Genomic DNA, 17,640 nt, shown 5'->3' on the forward strand with positions numbered 1-17,640 from the left:
GCTCTGTGGGCTCCAAGGCAGCCCCATATCAATCCAACCCCACCCTCAGTCTTAGACATCTCCTGTGAGTCCCAGACCCCCCGTCACTCCAGCCTCCCTAGCCAATTCCCCCCCTTTCCCCTGCCCTGTACCCCAGCAGCTGATTCCATACCAAATGTTTATTTGGTTGCCAGGGGCCAGAGGGAAGTGGCCAGTGAAGCGCGAAGCGGGGGCAGTGCTGGGCACCATAGGTGGCCTCTCCTGGCCTGCCCCTTCCCCCCCAGCCTTGGGGGGCTGAGTCCTGGGTTGGGCTTTGCCCAGCAAGGGGGACAGGGGGCCCCGCAGTCCCATCCCCCAGCAGCAGGGCCAGGCCACACGCCGTGCCCTGGGTAGGGGGGCTGCACTGGACTGGGGGCTGCCCAGAGGCTGGGTTAGGGCTGCCCTGGTGAGGGGCTGCCCTGGGTGGGGGTCCAGAGCTTGCAGAGCTCCAGTGCAGGCAGTGCCATCTGTACCGTGTGTCCGTGGCTGGCTCAGGGTGAGGGGTGTCCTCTGCTCCCCCTGGCTCTAGGGCTAAAGGCACTTGGGGGTGGCGGGGGGCGCAAGGCAGCACTGGAGGGGGGAGGCACCTCCCCTCTACTTCTCCTGCATCTTCTCCAGGATGGGCACGATCATGTCGAACTTGGGGCGCTTGGCTGGGTCCTCGTTCATGCAGATCTTCATCAGTTTGCAGATGTGTGGGGAGATGCCGGGGGGGATGGTTGGACGTAGCCCCTCCAGTGCTACCTGGAAACAAGAAGAAGAGCCAGAGTCAGGATTGGGACCCTGTCCCCATGGGTAGGGACACCTTCCACCTGCCCAGGTGGTTCCAAACCCCCTCCAACCAGGCCGTAAAAACTTCCAGGGATGGAGCAGCCAAAGTTCTCTGAGCAACCAGTGCCAGGGCCTCAATGGCCAGAATTTCTCTGCTAACTGTGACCCAAATCAGTTCCTTTGCCCCTCCACCCCCTCACCTTCATACCGATCTCCATGTTGGACAGGTCAGCGAAGGGCACCTCACGTGTCACCAACTCCCACAGCAGCACCGCGAAGCTCCACATGTCAGCTGAGCGCCGGTTGATCTCCTCTGGTTTCTTCTGCAAGGCTGGGGGGGAATGGCTGGGGGCTGAGTGGGGCTGGGGGTGAGGGGGCCGGTCTGGGGGAGCTGGGAACTGGGCACTCACCTTCTGGAGCCACCCAGGCCGGGGCGTACATCCGCCCCGGGCACTGGAAGGAGAACTTCACGTCGGCCATGCTGATTCGTGCCGTCATGTCCTCGTCGATCTGGGGAGAGCAGGCAGTCAGCAGAAGCCCCCTGCCCCGAGAGCCCCCCTGCCTTGGGAGCTCTCCCAAGGGCTGTGCCCCCACTCACCATGACGCTGCGGCTGTTGAGGTGGTGGCGGGGGATGAGGGGCTCCAGCGTGTGCAGGAAGGCCATGCCCCGCGCGATGTCGAAGGCGAACTTCACCGCCTGCATCTGGTCCACCACAAAATCTGGGAAGGGGGTGATAGGGGGTCAACCCACCCTGAGCATACCCAGGGCTGCAGCTGGAGAGGCCCCTGCTGCCCCCAAACACACCATCCCCCAGCACTCACTGGTCCCCTCGTGCAGGACGTTGTACAGGGAGCCATAGGGCATCCAGTGGCTGATGACAATGGGGTGGGGAGCTGGAGGGGCCTGGCAGGCGCCCAGCACTGGCAGCACATTGGGGTGGGAAAAGATCCTGCAAGAGAAATGACAACCCTAAGAACAGGGAGGGGTTGCCTGCACCCCCTTGTCTGCCCTCTGCCATCCTCCAGGGCCTCCCAGCCCTTGGCCAGCACCCCGGAGTGTTCCTGGCCCCACAGAGCTGGGAGGTTCCTGCCTGCCCCAAACTCTGAGAGCTGCTGTTGCCCTGAGAAGGTGCCAGGGTAGCCCTGGTCAAATGCTGTTGGGGATCCCAGGCACATGCCAGGGTGGCTCCAGGCAGGTGCAGCACTCACCGCAGTTTTGGGTACTCCTCGTTGAAGTCCCGGCTCTTTCGCGTCGTCCAGTCCCGGATTTTCAGCATTTTGATTACAATGTCATTGCCTTGCCAGCGCCCCTTCCACAGCTGGAGGAGGAGCAGGGACACAGGCACCGTGAAAGGGGTGCAGAGTCCCCAGTATCCCCAGGCCCCTGTGAGGGACTCTGAAGCCCACAGGACCAAGGGTCCACAATGAGAAAGGAGCTCCTTGAGCTGCCCCTTGAGCTCCCTCCCTGCACCTGGCCAAGGGACTCCAGAACTGCTGTGCCCAGCACAGCCAGGACACGGTGGTCTGCACAGGCACAGCGCCCACCTCGGGGCAAGAGGGACCCACCTCTCCCGACTGGTTCTCGTTCAGTTTGTGGCTCAGGCTCAGCTGTTTGTAGTCAATCCCAGCGAGTTTGTTCAGAGTCCCATTCCCTACAGTAGAATGGGAGTGAATGCCTATGGCTGCTGGATCCAGGAGGCAGTGCCAGCAGGGCACGGGGAACCCATGGCACCCCCCCAAGGGACCCCCAGTCCTTACTGGGCCGGGTGCGGGTCGTGCCCTTCCAGAACGTGTCCTTGTAGGGGATCTTGGTGAGGCTCTGGCCCAGCTTCTCAGCACGCTCTGCAGAGGGAAGAGGAAGAGGGTGGCACCCAGAGCTTGCTGTGGCTGGCCACAGGCTGTGTTAGTTATGGGGTCCTGAGGGACCCTTGTACCTTTCAGGACCTCTCGCAGCGGCGTCTTGGCCTTGTCTGTGGGGGTCTCACCATATTTGTTAGCAATGCTGACCAGGGCCCCACTGCTCACCAGGTCCTGTGGGAGCAGAGGGCAAGGACTGTGGCTTGTGATCTCTCCTCGGTCCCCCTCCCACCCTCATGCCTGTGCTCCCACTCACCTCAGCCACCTGCTCATGTCCCCAGAAGCAGGCGTAGTGCAGCGGTGTGTTCCCGTGCTCATTCACTGCATTGATGTCTGCTTTGAACTGCATCAGCTGGGGACAGGAGACAGTCCCTGTGAGCCCAGGACTGTCCCTGTAAGCCCAGGCACGATCCCCATGAGCCCAGGACAGCCCCCATCCTCCTTGTGCCTTGTCCTGGGGGATGCAGGGGCAGCACATTGGGAGCTGTAGGGAGGGGGCTGAACTGATGTGGGGCTCAGAGGGAGTTTGTGAGCAGCAGGGAGCTCAGAGGTGCGGGGGGGACGCCAGGTGTTCCTGACAGGTGATGAGGGGAGCAAGTCCCATGAGGGTAGTGTGGAGGGCTACACAGGGGGTGGGGAAGGGCAGATGCTGGCACAGGGGACAGGTACCTTCTGCACGATGTCACGGTGGCCGTGGCTGGCGGCCAGGTGCAGTGGGGTGTCGTCGCCCCGGTTCATGACGTTGATGCGAGCCCCACGCATGATGAGCATGTCCACCACGTTAGAACGGCCCTCACGGCAGGCCCAGTGCAGGGGGCTGAACCCATGGTCATCCCTGCAGGATGGGGGAGGCTCTGCTCAGCTGTAGCCCCCTGGCCCTGGCATCACTGGCATCATTCTCAAAACACCAGCCGCAGGGGTGAAGGGACCGAGCTGAACTTCCATCCCACTCCCACCCACCCCCACCAGGGCCCCACCAGCCCAGGCCAAATCCTGTCTCCTCCACGGCTGAATCACAGCCGGATCCTGTCCCCATCCCCCCACTCCATGACCAAGTAAGGGAGGAGGTGGCAGCCAGGCCTTAAATGGAGATCAGGAACTGGCAGAGGGGCTACTGCAGCCCCGGGTCCCCTCCAGCCCAGGCTCCCCCTGAGTCGTGCCCCCCTCCAGCTCCCTGGCACAGCAGACCCCATTTACCCCCACCATGGCCCTACAGGCAGGGGCTGCCCGGCACACAACAGTCCCTTGGGCACCTTCTGTGGGTCTGGGAGAGCTCCACGTGCCTGTGTCCCCCAGGAGGGGCAGGGAGGCATGACCGAGGGAGGCCATTTATCTGGAGCACGTCCGGAATGCCACGGCCGTGGCCTGGCTGGGGTCACGGTACAGGGTCATGCTGTGCGAGCTGCACACACTGCAGGCAGATGCTCCAACACCATGCCTGGTCCAAACGTGGCTTGTGAATGGCTGTCAGCACATGTTGGACTCCCCACAGTCCTGCAAGACCCCTGGAATGGGCCATGGGGAGCAGACACCCGGGGACACAGAGTGGCCCCCACAACTCCCAGCCCCAGTGGTCCCAGCCGTGTGCCCACACATCTGCCATGGTGCTCCCCATAGAGGGGATGGGGACACGGGGTAAGGTCAGTGGACACAGCTGCCACCATGGGGACAGGGGAGGTACCCCAGCCCAGCTGAGCCCTGGCTGTGGCCGCGAGGAAGTGGCCAGAGGATGTTCAGCCTCGTGCCTCAGCGATGCGGTAACTTCCTCCAGTGGGGAGGAGCTGTGTCCTGCCGTCTGCCCCCTGCCTTTCCATGGAGATCAGCGGAAACCAGCTGCCAGCACAGCCCCTGCGGCCTGCACAGCCCCCCCGCCCAGCCCAGCCCAGCCCAGCCCACTCACCCCTGGTTGAGGTCGTTCTCGGTGTTGTCCAGCCACAGCCGCACGGCCACGGCGTTGCCCTCCCGGCACTGTGTGAAGATGTCGTCCATGGCGGCTGCAGGAGGGGACGTGGGTAAGGACATGGGGACCCCCGATCCCCCCGGCTGGGAGGTCCCTGGAACAACAAGTACAGGAGCCTCCCGGCCCCCTCCTTGTCCCCTCCTGCCCCATCCATGCAGCTCTCCCGGAAGCCGCAGGCAGGCTGAGCTCCGGGCTGGAGCCAGACCAGCACCCAAGCGAAGGATCCTGGGTGACTCCAGCGGAGCCACGGCCACCCCCAGGAAGCCAGGCCAGCACTCCCAGGCTTATCACCAGGCACAGCTGGCCCCAGTGCCCACAGCTCTGGGGGGGAGTGAGGCTGGGGGAGCTCAGCAGCCTCAAGAAGGGACCCTGCAGATCTGGTGTGGGAATGGGGCTGTGGCAGCTCAGCATCCCTGGCATGGGATCCTGCAGCCCCAGGACCCTCCTGACCCACTTGTCTGGGCCTGGCATGGCACCACGCTCATAAACTGGGACCCCAAAGCCTCGTGCACTTCCCTTGGATCCATGGGCACCCCAGCTCAGAGCCAGGCATAGAGCTCCCTCCTGCACCCCACGTCCTCCTGAGCCCCCGGCTGTGAGTGTAAGACCCGCTGCCTGGAGGTCAGTGATGTTGAGCAGGGACATGGAGTGAGTCTCACAGGGTGGGGACAGAGTGTGATTGAATGTGACATGCCTGACATGCACCCATTGGGGCTCAAACCTGCTGCTGGAGGATCCCCCCAGCCCTGAGGCCCACTCAGATACAGCGGGACCCCCACCAGCTGCCAGTGCCTGCAGCTGCCCCCCAGGACCCTGCACCCCTTGCCCCAGGCAGCTCCGGAGGGGTGGGAAGCAGAACCCTGGATTTTTGCCAGAGTCTCACAGGCCCCAGGATGGCCCCAGCACACCCATGGCACCATTGGCCCTGTCCCGGCCAAAACACCCACACTCCTGCAAGAGATTTATCCACCACCCATCTGGGGGCACCTCATGCAAGGGGGTCCCCAGGACCCCCGCCACACCAGTCCCTCTGGGCCCTCACACCGCAGGGATGATGCCCCGGCCTGGCCCCACCCTGTCCCCTCCTCGGCCCGGGGCTGTGCCCTCCTGTCACCCACCCACCGACCCCTGCCCAGTCCCGTGGGGCTGCCAGGACCTGCCAGCCCCGGCCCTGCCAGGACGGCCAAGTGCCCCCCTCGGCCCTGCTCAGGCTCCCTGGGAAGGGGACGGGATGTGGAGACGGTGTCCCCCCGTGTTCCCCGAACCAGCTGCCAGGGCCCCCCTCTGCCCTGCGGCCCCATCAGTCCCGCCCCTTCAGCGCCCCCAGTCCCTCTCCTGTACCCCAAATCCCTTCCCTGTACCCCCAATCCCTCCCCTGTACCCCAAATCCCTTCCTTGTACCCCAAATCCCTCCCCTGTACTCCCAATCCTTTCCCTGTACCCCCAATCCCTTCCCTGTACCCCAAATCCCTCCCTGTACCCCAAATCCCTTCCTTGTACCCCAAATCCCTCCCCTGTACTCCCAATCCTTTCCCTGTACCCCCAACCCTTCCCTGCGCCCCCCACCCCTCCTCCTCAGCTCCCCCACCCAGCTCCGGCCCCGGCCCCGACCCCGGCCCGCTCCCGGTCTCCCGCAGCCTCCCTCGCGGCCTCCCCAACCTGTCCCCGCTCGGTGCCGGTGCCGGTGCGGTCCCGCCGTTACCGGGTGCGTGTCCCGGGGGCTCCGCAGGGCGGCGGCTCCGGCGGGCGCGGGACGGGGCGGCGGCTCCGCCCCGGGACAGTGCCCTCTGCCGGCCGGAACCCGCACCGGACACACGGCACCGGGCGGGGCACCGGGCGGGCGGGGCCATGGGGCGGGCGGGGCACCGGGAAGGCGGGGCGGGGCAGCGGGGGGCGGGGCCGGGCGGGGCTGCGGGGCGTGCCCGAGTGACCGGGGGCGCGGTTTATCCGCCCGGGGGCGCGGTTTACCCGCCCGGTCCGCCGGGCCGCCAGGAGGCGCTGTTCCCGCGGGGCCGCGCGGCCGGGAGCACGTGCGTCCCGGTACCGACCGGAGGGGAGGGGCCGCTCCATGTTCCCGGAGCGGGGCCGGAACGATGCGGCGGAGCCCGGGCGGAGCGGTTAGCGGGGGATGCGGGGGCGGCGGGCCGGGCCGGGCCCGGGCGCGGGGCAGTCACCGACCAGCGCTGTCCGTAGGGCCCCGCGGCGGGACAGAGGCGGCGGCCCGGCACCGGCACCGGCGGGGCGGCGCGGAAGCGGCCCCGGAAGCGGAAGAAGCCCGGAGGACCGCGGGCCGCGGCGGGAGAGCTCCGGGCCGGCCCCGATGAGCCCCGGGAGGGCGGGCGGCGGCCGGACACAGGTACCGGGGCGGCCCCGGGGCCCGTGCGGCGGGAGGAGCCGCCCCCGCGGCCTGGCCCCCTCTCGGTGCCCGCAGAGCGCCCGGCGGAGCCCGCGGGGGGCCCCGGGGAGCCGGCGGGGCTGAGCCGCAGGCAGCGGCGGCACCGGCAGAAGCGGCAGAAGCGGCAGCAGGAGCCGCCGGCGGGGCCAGACGGGGAGCGGGGCTCCGGGCCGGGCCCCCCGAGCCCCCCGGACCCCCCGGAGGCTCCTCCTGAGCCCCGGTCGGGCCGCTCGGCCGCGCTCCGGGCGCGGATGGAGGAGCGGCTGCTCGGGGCCCGGTTCCGCTACCTGAACCAGCAGCTCTACACCGGCAGCAGCCGGGACGCGGAGCGGCTCTTCCGCACCGACCCCGCCGCCTTCCAGCTCTACCACCGCGGCTTCCAGCGGCAGGTGCGGCGCTGGCCCGAGCGGCCCGTGCAGCGCATCGTGCGCTACCTGCGCCGCCGGTGAGCGGGGCGAGGCCTGGGGGATAGGGACGGGGGGGAATATGGACCGGGGGGGAATATGGACCGGGGGGCCGGAGGATGGGCCAGAGGATGGCCGGCGGGGCCGTGAGCGGTGGGGCCGGGGGATGACCGGGGCACGGGTGAGCGGTGGGGCCGGGGATGACCGGGGGATGAACGGTGAGCGGGGTGGGAGGGGATGACCGGGGGATGAACGGTGAGCGGGGTGGGAGGGGATGACCGGGGGGCCGGTGAGCGGTGGGGTCAGGGATGACCGGGAGAACGGTGACCGGGGTGGGAAGGGCGAGGCGCTGGGCCGGGCCACTCTGACCCCGCTGTCCCTGCCCCAGGCCAGCGTCCCTTGTCGTGGCGGATTTCGGGTGCGGGGACTGCACGCTGGCCGCCAGCGTCAAGAACCAGGTGCACTGCTTCGACCTGGTGCCGCTGAGCCCGCGGGTCACCGTCTGTGACATGGCCAAGGTACCCGGGCAGGGGGCGGGGGCTGCTGGGCCGGCTGCGGGTGGGGGGCTCGTGACCCCGAGGGTCTCATGTGGGAGGGACAGCACAGGTGTGTCTGTTCCAAAGCTGGGTGAGTGCCTGGGGCACAGCTTAACCCACACACCTGGGGAGTCCGGGAGCATTGCCCAGCCCTATCAACATCCTCCTGCTCCCGGGGGTGTGCAGAGCACCTTCCAGGCCAAGTCACCATCATCCTCCTCCTCCGGGGGTGTCCCGGGGTGGGCAGGTGCCGCTGGAGGCTGAGTCAGTGGACGTGGCCGTGTTCTGCCTGGCGCTGATGGGCACCAACCTGCAGGAGATCCTGGGAGAGGCCAACCGTGTGCTCAAGCTCGGGTAGGCAGAGCTCGTGGGGCGATGGGGGGGAGCAGAGATGCTGAGCAGTGTCCTGGGGGTGCCTGGGTGCCTTGCTCACAGCTCAAATGACCACAGGGGAACCCTGATGGTGGCCGAGGTGGCCAGCCGCTTTGAGGACATCCCTGCCTTCCTCAAGGCCATGGCACAGCTGGGCTTCAGGACCGTCTCCAAGGTGTGTGCCCAGGTGTGCCCAGGTGTGCCTAGGGCTGGGCACTGGCTGCACCAGGAACCAGGGAAGGAGGGGGTGTATTGAGGCCCAGCCCGGTGCAGAGCAGATCAGGGGTTGGTGAAAATAGACGGAGGTGGGGAGGGATTGGTGCATGGGGGGCTGCAAATGGGAGAACAGGGGACCAGTACACACAGGGGTGGAGTCCTGGAGGAAGGTTTGGAGGTCCTGGGGACTCTGGGGGTGTGCTGTGGCAGTTTGGGATGCGGGTAGGATGGGGTGCTGGGGCCGGGGAGAGGATGAGGGGGGCCTGGAGCACAGTGGGTGTGTAGTGTGGGGCCTGGAGGTGGGTGTGTAGCCCAGGAGGGGCTTGGGGGTCCCGGGGCATGGAGGAATTGTGGTGTGGGGTTAATGATTGATGTTGGGCATTTAGAGTACACTTGTGGGCTCAGGGGCCTTGGAGGCAGGGTGTGGGGGCAGGAGGGCCCTGGGCACAAGGGGGGCTGGAAGGAGGCGGGGGGTACCCGGGGTTCTCTGAGCGGTGCTGGAGCGGGCTGGGGGATGATGGCAGCTCCGGGGCGCCGGTAACAGAGTCGCGTGTCCCCGCACCCCCAGGACCTCTCCAGCTCCTACTTCTACCTGTTGGAGTTCTCCAAGACGGGCCCGGGCCGGCCCGGCGCCACTCCCGGTTTGCGGCTGCGGCCGTGTCTGTACAAGCGCCGGTGACCGGGCCGGAGGGGGCGGGGCCGGACCGGGGCGGGGGCGTGGTCTCGGATCTTGGCCCCGCCCCCACGCGCATCCACCAATAAAGCCGCTGCTTCCTCACAGCTACGCGTGCGCCTGTGGGGGGCGGGGCCGCGCCTGCGCGCTGCTGTCGGGCCTGCGCGGCGGCAGCGCCCGGTACCGGGATGTCGGGGCCGGGCGGGCCGGGCCCCGCCGGGGCCAAGCTCGACATCAACCGCGCCGGCGTGGCCGAGCTGGAGGGTGCCCTCAGCGGCATCGGCCGCCGCCGTGCCCGCGGTATCGTCCGCAAGAGAGAGGTGCGAGGAGGGAGGGGAGCGGCGGGGACGGCGCCCCGCGCTGAGAGACCCGGGCCCGGGACCCCGGGCGGGGGCGGCCGGGGCGGTGTCGAGCCCGGTCCCGGGGTGGGGGCCGCGGGGCGAGGGCGGGGGCGACAGCGCTGTTTCCGTCCTGATCGCCGGGGCAGGTGGGGCCGGCCGGGATCCCCGAGCCCGCGGGGCCGGGTGAGCGCCGCCGCCCCTGCTGCTGCCGGTCCGGGCCCCAGCGGGGAAGCGGGGAACGCGGGTCCCGGCGGGACGGGACGGACACCGTGTCCTGACCGCCTCCGGACGCCGTCACCGGCGATGGCGGGGCAGGACCCCGCGGGGACACGGCCGGGAGCGGCCCCGCGGGCCCCGGCGCCGGGTCTGCGGCTGCCGTGCCCTGATGCCGCGGGGGTGGTCAGCGCCGCGGCCGGGCTGGGAGCGCTTGGCGTGTTTAGGGCTGGAAAAGGAGGTGGAGGGTGGATGTCCAAATACTGTGGACACATATGCCGGGAGCACCGGGAAGCGGGAGGGCAGAACCCGGTAATACAAAGGGAGGGTTGTCCGGAGCAGGGCCGGTCCCTGGGCGGTGCTGCTGTTGCAGCCCTTTGCGGGGAGCAGCAGCAGCGCTGTAAAACGAACCCTGCCGGGTCAGAAGGGCTGGTCGGGCCCTTCCCGGGCCCGTGGGCTGCGCTGGTTGTCCGCCGAGTCACGCCCCGGGACAGCCCTGCCCCGCCGGTTCCTCCCAGGGCAGGCGTTCCGGGCGCCGTGCGGGGCCATGGGAGGCACCGATCCCGGGCCGGGGCCGGGCACTGCTCGGGCCGAGGTCCCCGGGACAGAGGGTGCCTCGCACCTGTGTGTGTCTGCCCGTGTCCAGTTGTTCCCCTGCCCTGGAGCTGCGGCCTCACTCCCCATCCTTGCCCTGCTCATCTGGGGAACACAGTGCTCCTACCCCAGCTGGCAGTTTTGGGTTGCTGCTCCCCTCTCAGAGTGCTGTGACTCTTCCCTGCGGGGCCACTCGGGCGGGGGCCTCTGTGGGAGCAGGAGGGATTCTGTTCTGGGCAGGGTTGACTTTCCTCCGCGCAGGAGCTGAAGGGGTTCACTTGCTTGGATGACCTGCTGCACGTCAAGGGCATTACTACACGCATCCTGGAGCTCAACAGCCAGCGCATGACCTGCCGGCGCTGCCCGGGCCCCGAGGGGCCCCCACGGGCCAGCCCCACTCCTCTGGGGGGCAGCGAGGACCACAGGGCACCTGCACCACAGGTAGGTGCAGAAGGCTCCCTGCTGCCACGTACAAGGACAAGGGAAAACATCTGGTTGTGGGAGGGCTCAGGGGAAGCTCATGGCGAGCAGACAGAACTGAACTGGATTCTGGAGGAGCTCGTGGTTGTGGTTGTGGTTTTGGGGGTTCTCCATTCTCCACCCTGTGACCCCCCCACAGTGCTGTTGGGTGGAGCCTCTGTGCTCCAGGGCCACGGTTCTCACTGACAGCCATCCCTGCCCTGCCCCTGGTGTCCAGCAGCCCAAGGCTGGTGCAGTCAGCTCTGCTCCCTGCCTCTTCCCTGCTCAGGTGGTGGCTGAAGAGGAGGAAGAGGAGGAGGAGGAAGCACCAGGGCCCTGGGAGCCGGAGCACCCCTGGAAGGGAACCCCCAGGTCCGGAGCAGACCCTGATGGTTCTGGGGGGCGAGGACCACAGGAGCCCCCCGGGTCTACCAGGGAGCAGGAGGAGGAGGAGGAGGAAGAAGAAGAGGAAGAGGAGGAGGAAGGGAGCTGCTGCAGTGAGGAGGGGGAGGACAGCAGCAACGTGTACCTGTACTACACCCTGGGCGAGCGCTGGATCGATTACCTGCAGCGCACCGGGGACGGGGGGCTGCTGCGGCACCTGCGCCCCAAGGTGACTGCACGGGGTCCAGGGACTGCCCGGGCACCTGGGGCACCTGTGGGAGGGTAAACGGGGGGCTGGGGGCTCCGTGAGGCCTGGCTGCTCGGGCTGGGGAAAGAGATGCTGCCCCAGTCCCCTATGCAGACCCCTGCCCTGCATGGGGGTCCTTGGTCACAGGGTGGGGGAAGGAGGTGCTGCCCTGATCTACCCCAGCCCTGCCTGGCCCTGGTGCAGCCCCCCTGCCCTGTGATGCCTTGTTACCGTATGGACCCTCAAAAAAAAGAGCAGGGGCAGGTGGGGGTCTGCCCCATAGCTCTGGGCAGGCGGCCCACAGGGGTTGGTTCTTGGGGGGTGACATGTAGGGGTCTGCAAGGATGAGCTGTAGGCAGGGGGTCTGTAGGGGTCTGCTTGGGTTTATCTCAGACACTAATCTGCTGTGTCCCACAGATGAAGCGGAAGTCAGAGAATGGCCCGGATGGCCGGGCCTTGTCCCCTGGGAAGAAGCTGTGCAAGGGCTCTGACTATGGCAGGTGAGGGGTAGGGGGGGTCTGTGTGCAGCTGGTGAAGGGGGTTCTGTGTGCTGGGGCAACACATACCTCTTGCTGCCCTCCCCAGGAGGATGATGGAGCCTCTTGGGTTGAGCAGGGGTTGGCCCTGGTGAGATCCAGCCCTGACCAGCTGTCTGTCTGCTGAGCAGGCTGGGCTGGATGTCTGGGAAGCAATCAACAGGGTGGGAGCAAAGAGAAGGGGTCAATGGCGTGGAGCTTCCACTGGCAGGAACCAGTTCAAGAGCCTCTGGCACAGCATGGCCCGGAGCAGAGCTGGCATATTCCACCTGTGCCATGGCCTCACCTGTGCCTGGTCTTTCTCCCAGGACACTGGGTCCCTGCACACCCAGCCCCACAACCACCTTTGGGGACCTGCGCAATGCCAAGGTGGGGCAGGCCCGGCGCCGACGCATCCCCTCGGTGGCCCCCCCACCTGAGCTCCAGGACTGGCTCCGCACCTTCCAGGTATGGCTCACCTGGTGGCTCCAGGCAGCCTGCCTGTGATGGGAGGGAGCCAAGCCTAAGGGATCCCTACTATGGGCAGGGGTTGTGCCCACGGTGGATTTTGGGTAGTTTTGCTTGTGGGAGGAAACATAAATGGGGTTTCAGCCCTGGCCGGGGGTGGTGTAACCTGTCACACAGCGCCTGTGACCCACCAAGCTCCCACCTGCCTCAGGCTCCTGGCCTGGGGCCAGAGGCCTGGCTGCCAGGGCTGTGGCTGGGCTAGCTGGGCACACAGAGTCAGGGGTCACTGGGGGTCCCCCTGCAGCGCTGGAGTGGCCCTGAGAAGCTGCTGGCCCTGGATGAGCTCATTGACCGCTGCGAGCCGGCGCAGATCAAGTACATGATGCAGGTCATCGAGCCCCAGTTCCAGCGGGACTTCATCTCCCTGCTGCCCAAGGAGGTGAGTGAAGCTGGGGGACCAGGAGCCTGGCCTGGCCTAGCCTGACCCCCCCGGTGACCCCTCTGTGACCTTTGTCATCCCCACAGCTGGCCCTGTACGTCTTGTCTTTCCTGGAGCCACGGGACCTGCTCCGTGCTGCCCAGACTTGCCGCTACTGGAGGGTCCTGGCCGAGGACAATCTTCTCTGGAGGGAGAAGTGCCGTGAGGAAGGTGAGGGTTCTCTCAGGTGGGGGCTGGGGGCCACCCCAGGCTTTACCCAGGTGAGGCACTGCTGTGTTGTCCCCTGCAGGGATCGAGGAGCCCCTGCACCTGCGGAAGCGACGCCTGCTCAGCCCCGGATTCATGTACAGCCCCTGGAAATTCGCCTTCCTGCGCCAGCACCGCATCGACATGAACTGGCGTAGTGGGGAGCTGCGGCCCCCCAAGGTGGGTCTGGGTGTCCCCGTGTGGACAGGCTCTGGGGAGCTGTGGTCCCCAAGGCGAGCCTGGGAGTGTCACTGCCAGCTGGGACACTCACCCTGGAGAGCTGAGGGACTGGTGAGGGTTCCTATGGGGACAGACCCCAGGTCACTGGTGTGGGGAAGTTGGTGCAGGATCTGCCATGGGGAGCAGATCTGGCTTGCTCAGAGCAGTGGGAGTAGCAGAAATGAGGTCCCCTGTGTTTAGAGAAGGGGGTCCCTTCCTTTGCTCTCTCCAAGGTCCCATGGAGGGCCACAGCCAGCCCCAGCACCCAGGGAAGGCACAGCTTCACAGGGCTTGTGTTCTGTGCAGGGTCCCAGAACCCTGGTGATCTCCCTCTGGCTCTCCCTCCTGCCCCTGGGCAGAGTCCCCAGCACCCCTTCTCTTGCTGCTTCAGGTCCTGGGCTCCTGAGCCCCCCACTCCCTGTTCTGTAACCCCTGCCCCTGTGCAGCAGCTGCCAAACACACCACGCACCACAGCTCTGCTGCTTTGCAGACACATCAGGGGGTGCAGGTGATTTGGAGACCCGTCTGCCTTTCCTCCCCACAGCTCCTGCTGCCTTCTCACAGCTCACTGTGTTGGAGGGTCCTGCTAGCTGGGAGGGGGGGCTACACTGCTCCCCACACACTCCTGTGCTCCCACAGGTACTGAAGGGCCATGACGACCATGTGATCACCTGCCTGCAGTTCTGCGGGAATCGCATAGTGAGTGGCTCTGATGACAACACACTCAAAGTGTGGTCAGCTGTCACAGGGGAGGTGAGTGTCACTGTCAGCACGGAGATGAGTGTGGCACTGTCACTGGCACTGCAGGGGTTTGGGGTGGGGACCATCTCCCTGTGCTGGGCACAGGTGAGGCCACACCCTGGCTCCTGGGGTCAATTTGGGCCCTTGATGACAAGGACATGGAGTTGTGCTGTTTCAGGAGTGGGGAGGTGTGAGAAGCTCACCTGTCCCTCGTGTCCTGTTCCCCACAGTGTGTGCAGACGCTGGTGGGACACACTGGGGGGGTTTGGTCGTCCCAGATGAGGGACAGCGTGGTCATCAGCGGCTCCACTGACCGCACGCTGAAGGTGTGGAACGCTGACAGCGGCGAGTGCGTGCACACCCTGTACGGGCACACCTCCACCGTGCGCTGCATGCACCTGCACGGCAACAGGTACGGGGCTCACGGGCGCTCTGTGAGGGGGGGCATCCCCAGGGGATGAGGCTTGTTACCCCAGGCTGCCTTGGCAGCTGGGCCCAGGTGTCCCCTCCCCTGCAGGGTGGTGAGTGGCTCCCGGGATGCCACGCTGCGGCTCTGGGACATCGAGACGGGGCAGTGCCTGCACGTGCTGATGGGACACGTGGCGGCCGTTCGCTGTGTCCAGTACGACGGGCACAAGGTGGTCAGTGGTGCCTACGACTACACGGTCAAGGTGTGGGACCCCGAGAGCGAGAGCTGCACCCACACACTGCAGGGACACACCAACCGTGTCTACTCACTGCAGGTACGGCCCTGCACACATCCCTTCCTGCTCCTTCCCCCTCCCTAGCTCTCCTGCCCTCCCTGCTCCCTGCAGGTACAACCTCAAAGGTAGAACGTGCCCTCCTGCTGCCTTGCCTTATCACTCACCTGCCTTCCACTCATGGGGCACAAGCTGTGCCAAAGGTCCCCCATGTGCTGTAGGGACAAACAGGCTGTGCCTGGGTCATGCGAGGCCCTGTGTGCTTTGCAGGGACATGTGGGCCATGTCTGTGCCCTGAAGGGATGTATCTGCCATGCAAGGACACATGGACCATATTTGTGTCCTGTGGAGGCAGTCCCTGCCCCCCTGGCCCAGCTTCCCACACCCACATGCTGTGGACACAAACACTCCTCCATGCCCCTTCCCTGGAGCATTTCTGCAGCCCAAAAAGCCAAGAGGTGTGTGAGCCCATGTCTCAGCTGCCAAATGGGGTCTCTGATGGTGGTGCTGGAACTAGGGGTGCTTTATCCCAACCAGGGGATGCCAGAGCGGTGGGCTGTACCCCAAACCAGGGGGCACTCCTGTCCTCAATGCTGAGCTGGACCTCTTCTCTCTGGCAGTTTGATGGGACACACATCGTGAGTGGATCCCTGGACACATCAATCCGCGTATGGGATGTGGAGAGTGGCAACTGCCTGCACACGCTCATGGGGCACCAGTCACTCACCAGCGGGATGGAGCTGCGTGACAACATCCTCGTGTCTGGCAACGCCGACTCCACAGTCAAGATCTGGGACATCAAGACGGGGCAGTGCCTGCAGACACTGCAGGGTGAGAGGAGATTCCTCAGCCTTGGGGGGCAGTGGGGAGTTCCCTCCATCAGGGGGCTGGGAAGGGGCAGCTCCCTCCCTTGGAGGGGTGGGAGGGAGTGGGGGAGGCTCCCTGCCCTTGGGGCTGGTTTGGCTCTAAGCTGTCAGCTGTGTCTGGACATAGTGGTGGGTGTCCCTGAGGAGCCAGGGCTGGGTGTCTCTGAGCTGCCAGCTGTGGCAGGACCCATATCACACAGCAGTAGGTGCCCCAGCTGCACCTGGGACTCACCGGTGTCTCCCCACAGGTCCCAGCAAGCACCAGAGCGCCGTCACCTGCCTGCAGTTCAGCTCCAAGTTCGTGGTGACCAGCTCGGATGACGGGACAGTGAAGCTGTGGGACCTGAAGACGGGGGAGTTTGTGCGGAACCTGGTGGCGCTGGAGAGCGGCGGCTCGGGGGGCGTGGTGTGGCGCATCCGCGCCTCCAACACCAAGCTGGTCTGCGCCGTGGGCAGCCGCAACGGCACCGAGGAGACCAAGCTGCTGGTGCTGGACTTTGATGTGGACCTTAAGTGACCCCGGCCAGCCCGGGGGTCCCGCGGGAAGGGTGGCCCCGGCGCAGGCGCTGGCCCCCGCGGGCAGGACAGAGGGAGGGCCGGGCCGGGACTTATTTATATGCGCGGGAGAGCCCGGCCGGGCCCGCAGGAGCATGTTTTGTATACAGAATATATCGATTTATTTCTGTACTGGGGCTAGTGCTTGCCTGCCCCAAGCCCTCTGAGCAGGGGCTGCAGCAGGGACAGGAGAGGCCAGGCTCTCTCCCAGGTGTTGCACATGGTCTGGTGAGCCCTGGGCTGGCAGCACCTGACACCTCCCCTCCTTGTCCCCTCACACCCCCCTCAGTGTCCCAGTGATCACGGGGGACCTGTAGGGACACATTTGTCCCACATTCAGGTGCAATTCCTGGATTCCCAGTTGTGCCATGGGCTCCCAACAGGAACAGGGGCCAAGGCTCTGGTGCCCTCCCCACGTGTCACACTAAGCCGTTACTGTAAAGATGTTTATTGGGACTAACACTCCACTTCCCAGAAATCCACAACGAGGAGGGCTCGAGAGGCTTTCCCTCCGTTCCTGTGCCCCCATTCCCGGTGCCCTGCAGAGCCCAGCCACTGCCAGGGGCTCCCGGGGCCCGGTGCAGGTGCTGCTCCAGCTGCAGCTCCAGTGCAGCCAGGATGCAGCTGCTCCCGCTGGTGCAGGGCGGGGGCGGTGCCGTCGCGTCCGAGAGCCGCGGGGAGCTCTGGCCGGGCGCTGCTACGTGCCGGCGGCGGGAGCGGCTGGCGAGGGCTCCGCGGGGCCCGGGGCCGGCTCAGGCGAGTCCGGGAGTCCCGCTGGCCCCGCCGCCGCCCCGTGCTCGGCCGCGCGGCGCTGCAGCAGCGCCGGCATCAGCCCCACGTAGGCGCCCATCAGGCGGTGGTTGGCGCGGACCAGCCGAGCCGCGCAGCTGTCCAGGCACGACTCCTGCGGGAGCGACGGGACCGGACGGGTCAGGGGGCGCGGGGACACCCGACCCGCGGCCCCCGGGCCCCGCTCACCTCGCGGCCCGTGAGCAGGCGGTAGTTGAGGTTGCAGACGCAGTGGCGGAAGCAGAACTCGGTCATTCGGTTGTAGACCAGCAGGAAGTCCCGCAGCTGGGGAGAGGCGCGGGTCATACCGGGCGGAGCCGGTCCGGGAGCCCCGGCGTGCCCCCGGCCAGCCCGAACCACCCGAGTCCCTTCACGACCCGCCGGTTCTCCTGCGAACCCGGGACCCCGAGATCCCACAGCCGGAGCCCTCACCGGGACCCGCCCATGAAGGCCTCTCGGGACGCCCCGCTCCCACCCCCGGCCCCAGCGCTCACGCTGCGGAGCTGCTGCCGGTGCTCGGCCGCCGGGTCCATGCCGGGCCCGGCCCGGGCCCGGTCCTTCCGCGCTCGGCGGGACCACCCGAGCGCGCAGCGACGTCACTTCCGCCGGGCTCAGCGATGACGCCACTTCCGAGGCGCTGACGCCACTTTCGGCGCGTCCG

General features: G+C 66.8%; 4 protein-coding genes across 7 annotated transcripts; 2 read left to right on the forward strand and 2 right to left on the reverse strand.

Annotated features, from left to right (window-relative positions):
* Window positions 1-149: 149 nt before the first annotated feature.
* Window positions 150-9,286, reverse strand: ILK (integrin linked kinase). Of its 3 annotated transcripts, none has more exons than XM_083884689.1 (13): window positions 9,122-9,286; window positions 4,547-4,640; window positions 3,316-3,481; window positions 2,903-2,998; window positions 2,724-2,820; window positions 2,548-2,631; window positions 2,356-2,441; window positions 1,999-2,108; window positions 1,612-1,739; window positions 1,388-1,509; window positions 1,200-1,299; window positions 990-1,120; window positions 150-762 (listed from the first exon to the last, which is right to left on the reverse strand). In XM_083884689.1, exons 1-13 carry the CDS (start codon window positions 9,279-9,281, stop codon window positions 613-615), a joined length of 1,524 nt encoding a protein of 507 aa, XP_083740815.1. In that variant the 5' UTR covers window positions 9,282-9,286; the 3' UTR covers window positions 150-612. The 3 variants fall into 3 exon arrangements, with proteins under 3 accessions (XP_083740815.1, XP_083740817.1, XP_083740816.1); XM_083884691.1 differs by lacking the exon at window positions 9,122-9,286 and adding an exon at window positions 6,309-6,422; XM_083884690.1 differs by lacking the exon at window positions 9,122-9,286 and adding an exon at window positions 6,266-6,360.
* Window positions 6,665-8,415, forward strand: RRP8 (ribosomal RNA processing 8). Its single transcript, XM_083884692.1, has 5 exons — window positions 6,665-6,723; window positions 6,800-7,390; window positions 7,794-7,923; window positions 8,189-8,295; window positions 8,392-8,415. Exons 1-3 carry the CDS (start codon window positions 6,700-6,702, stop codon window positions 7,911-7,913), a joined length of 735 nt encoding a protein of 244 aa, XP_083740818.1. The 5' UTR covers window positions 6,665-6,699; the 3' UTR covers window positions 7,914-7,923; window positions 8,189-8,295; window positions 8,392-8,415.
* A 104-nt stretch (window positions 9,287-9,390) lies between the features above and the next one.
* Window positions 9,391-16,282, forward strand: LOC310906355 (F-box/WD repeat-containing protein 7-like; the record flags this gene model as incomplete). 2 transcript variants are annotated; one of them, XM_083855546.1, is made up of 13 exons in its annotated part: window positions 9,391-9,522; window positions 10,612-10,791; window positions 11,099-11,422; window positions 11,858-11,940; window positions 12,285-12,423; window positions 12,728-12,862; window positions 12,949-13,072; window positions 13,152-13,288; window positions 13,967-14,080; window positions 14,299-14,480; window positions 14,586-14,811; window positions 15,390-15,600; window positions 15,884-16,282. In XM_083855546.1, 13 exons carry the CDS (start codon window positions 9,391-9,393, stop codon window positions 16,150-16,152), a joined length of 2,256 nt encoding a protein of 751 aa, XP_083711672.1. In that variant the 3' UTR covers window positions 16,153-16,282. The 2 variants fall into 2 exon arrangements, with proteins under 2 accessions (XP_083711672.1, XP_083711673.1); XM_083855547.1 differs by lacking the exon at window positions 15,884-16,282 and having other exon boundaries at window positions 14,558-14,811; window positions 15,390-15,523.
* Window positions 16,283-16,541: 259 nt separating this feature from the next.
* On the reverse strand, window positions 16,542-17,627 carry TIMM10B (translocase of inner mitochondrial membrane 10B). Its single transcript, XM_083855935.1, has 3 exons — window positions 17,474-17,627; window positions 17,169-17,264; window positions 16,542-17,094 (listed from the first exon to the last, which is right to left on the reverse strand). Exons 1-3 carry the CDS (start codon window positions 17,510-17,512, stop codon window positions 16,888-16,890), a joined length of 342 nt encoding a protein of 113 aa, XP_083712061.1. The 5' UTR covers window positions 17,513-17,627; the 3' UTR covers window positions 16,542-16,887.
* Window positions 17,628-17,640: the final 13 nt, after the last annotated feature.

The sequence above is a fragment of the Zosterops lateralis genome (assembly GCF_965231275.1).
Source record: "Zosterops lateralis genome assembly, chromosome: 2".
Taxonomy (NCBI): domain Eukaryota; kingdom Metazoa; phylum Chordata; class Aves; order Passeriformes; family Zosteropidae; genus Zosterops; species Zosterops lateralis.

Excerpts from the sequence above, each read along its gene's own strand:
- RRP8 (XM_083884692.1), top strand. The coding sequence starts at position 6,700 with ATGCGGCGGAGCCCGGGCGGAGCG. Across the intron at positions 6,724-6,799 it reads GGCGGAGCCCGGGCGGAGCG|GGCCCCGCGGCGGGACAGAG; the intron begins GTTAGCGGGGGA and ends CGCTGTCCGTAG. Across the intron at positions 7,391-7,793 it reads ACCGCGGCTTCCAGCGGCAG|GCCAGCGTCCCTTGTCGTGG; the intron begins GTGCGGCGCTGG and ends TCCCTGCCCCAG.
- ILK (XM_083884689.1), bottom strand. The coding sequence starts at position 9,281 with ATGCGCGTGGGGGCGGGGCCAAGATCCGAGACCACGCCCCCGCCCCGG. Across the intron at positions 3,482-4,546 it reads GAGAACGACCTCAACCAGGG|GGATGACCATGGGTTCAGCC; the intron begins GTGAGTGGGCTG and ends CCCATCCTGCAG. Across the intron at positions 2,632-2,723 it reads GCTGCGAGAGGTCCTGAAAG|AGCGTGCTGAGAAGCTGGGC; the intron begins GTACAAGGGTCC and ends TTCCCTCTGCAG.
- TIMM10B (XM_083855935.1), bottom strand. The coding sequence starts at position 17,512 with ATGGACCCGGCGGCCGAGCACCGGCAGCAGCTCCGCAGC. Across the intron at positions 17,265-17,473 it reads ACCGGCAGCAGCTCCGCAGC|CTGCGGGACTTCCTGCTGGT; the intron begins GTGAGCGCTGGG and ends GCCTCTCCCCAG. Across the intron at positions 17,095-17,168 it reads GCCTGCTCACGGGCCGCGAG|GAGTCGTGCCTGGACAGCTG; the intron begins GTGAGCGGGGCC and ends TCGCTCCCGCAG.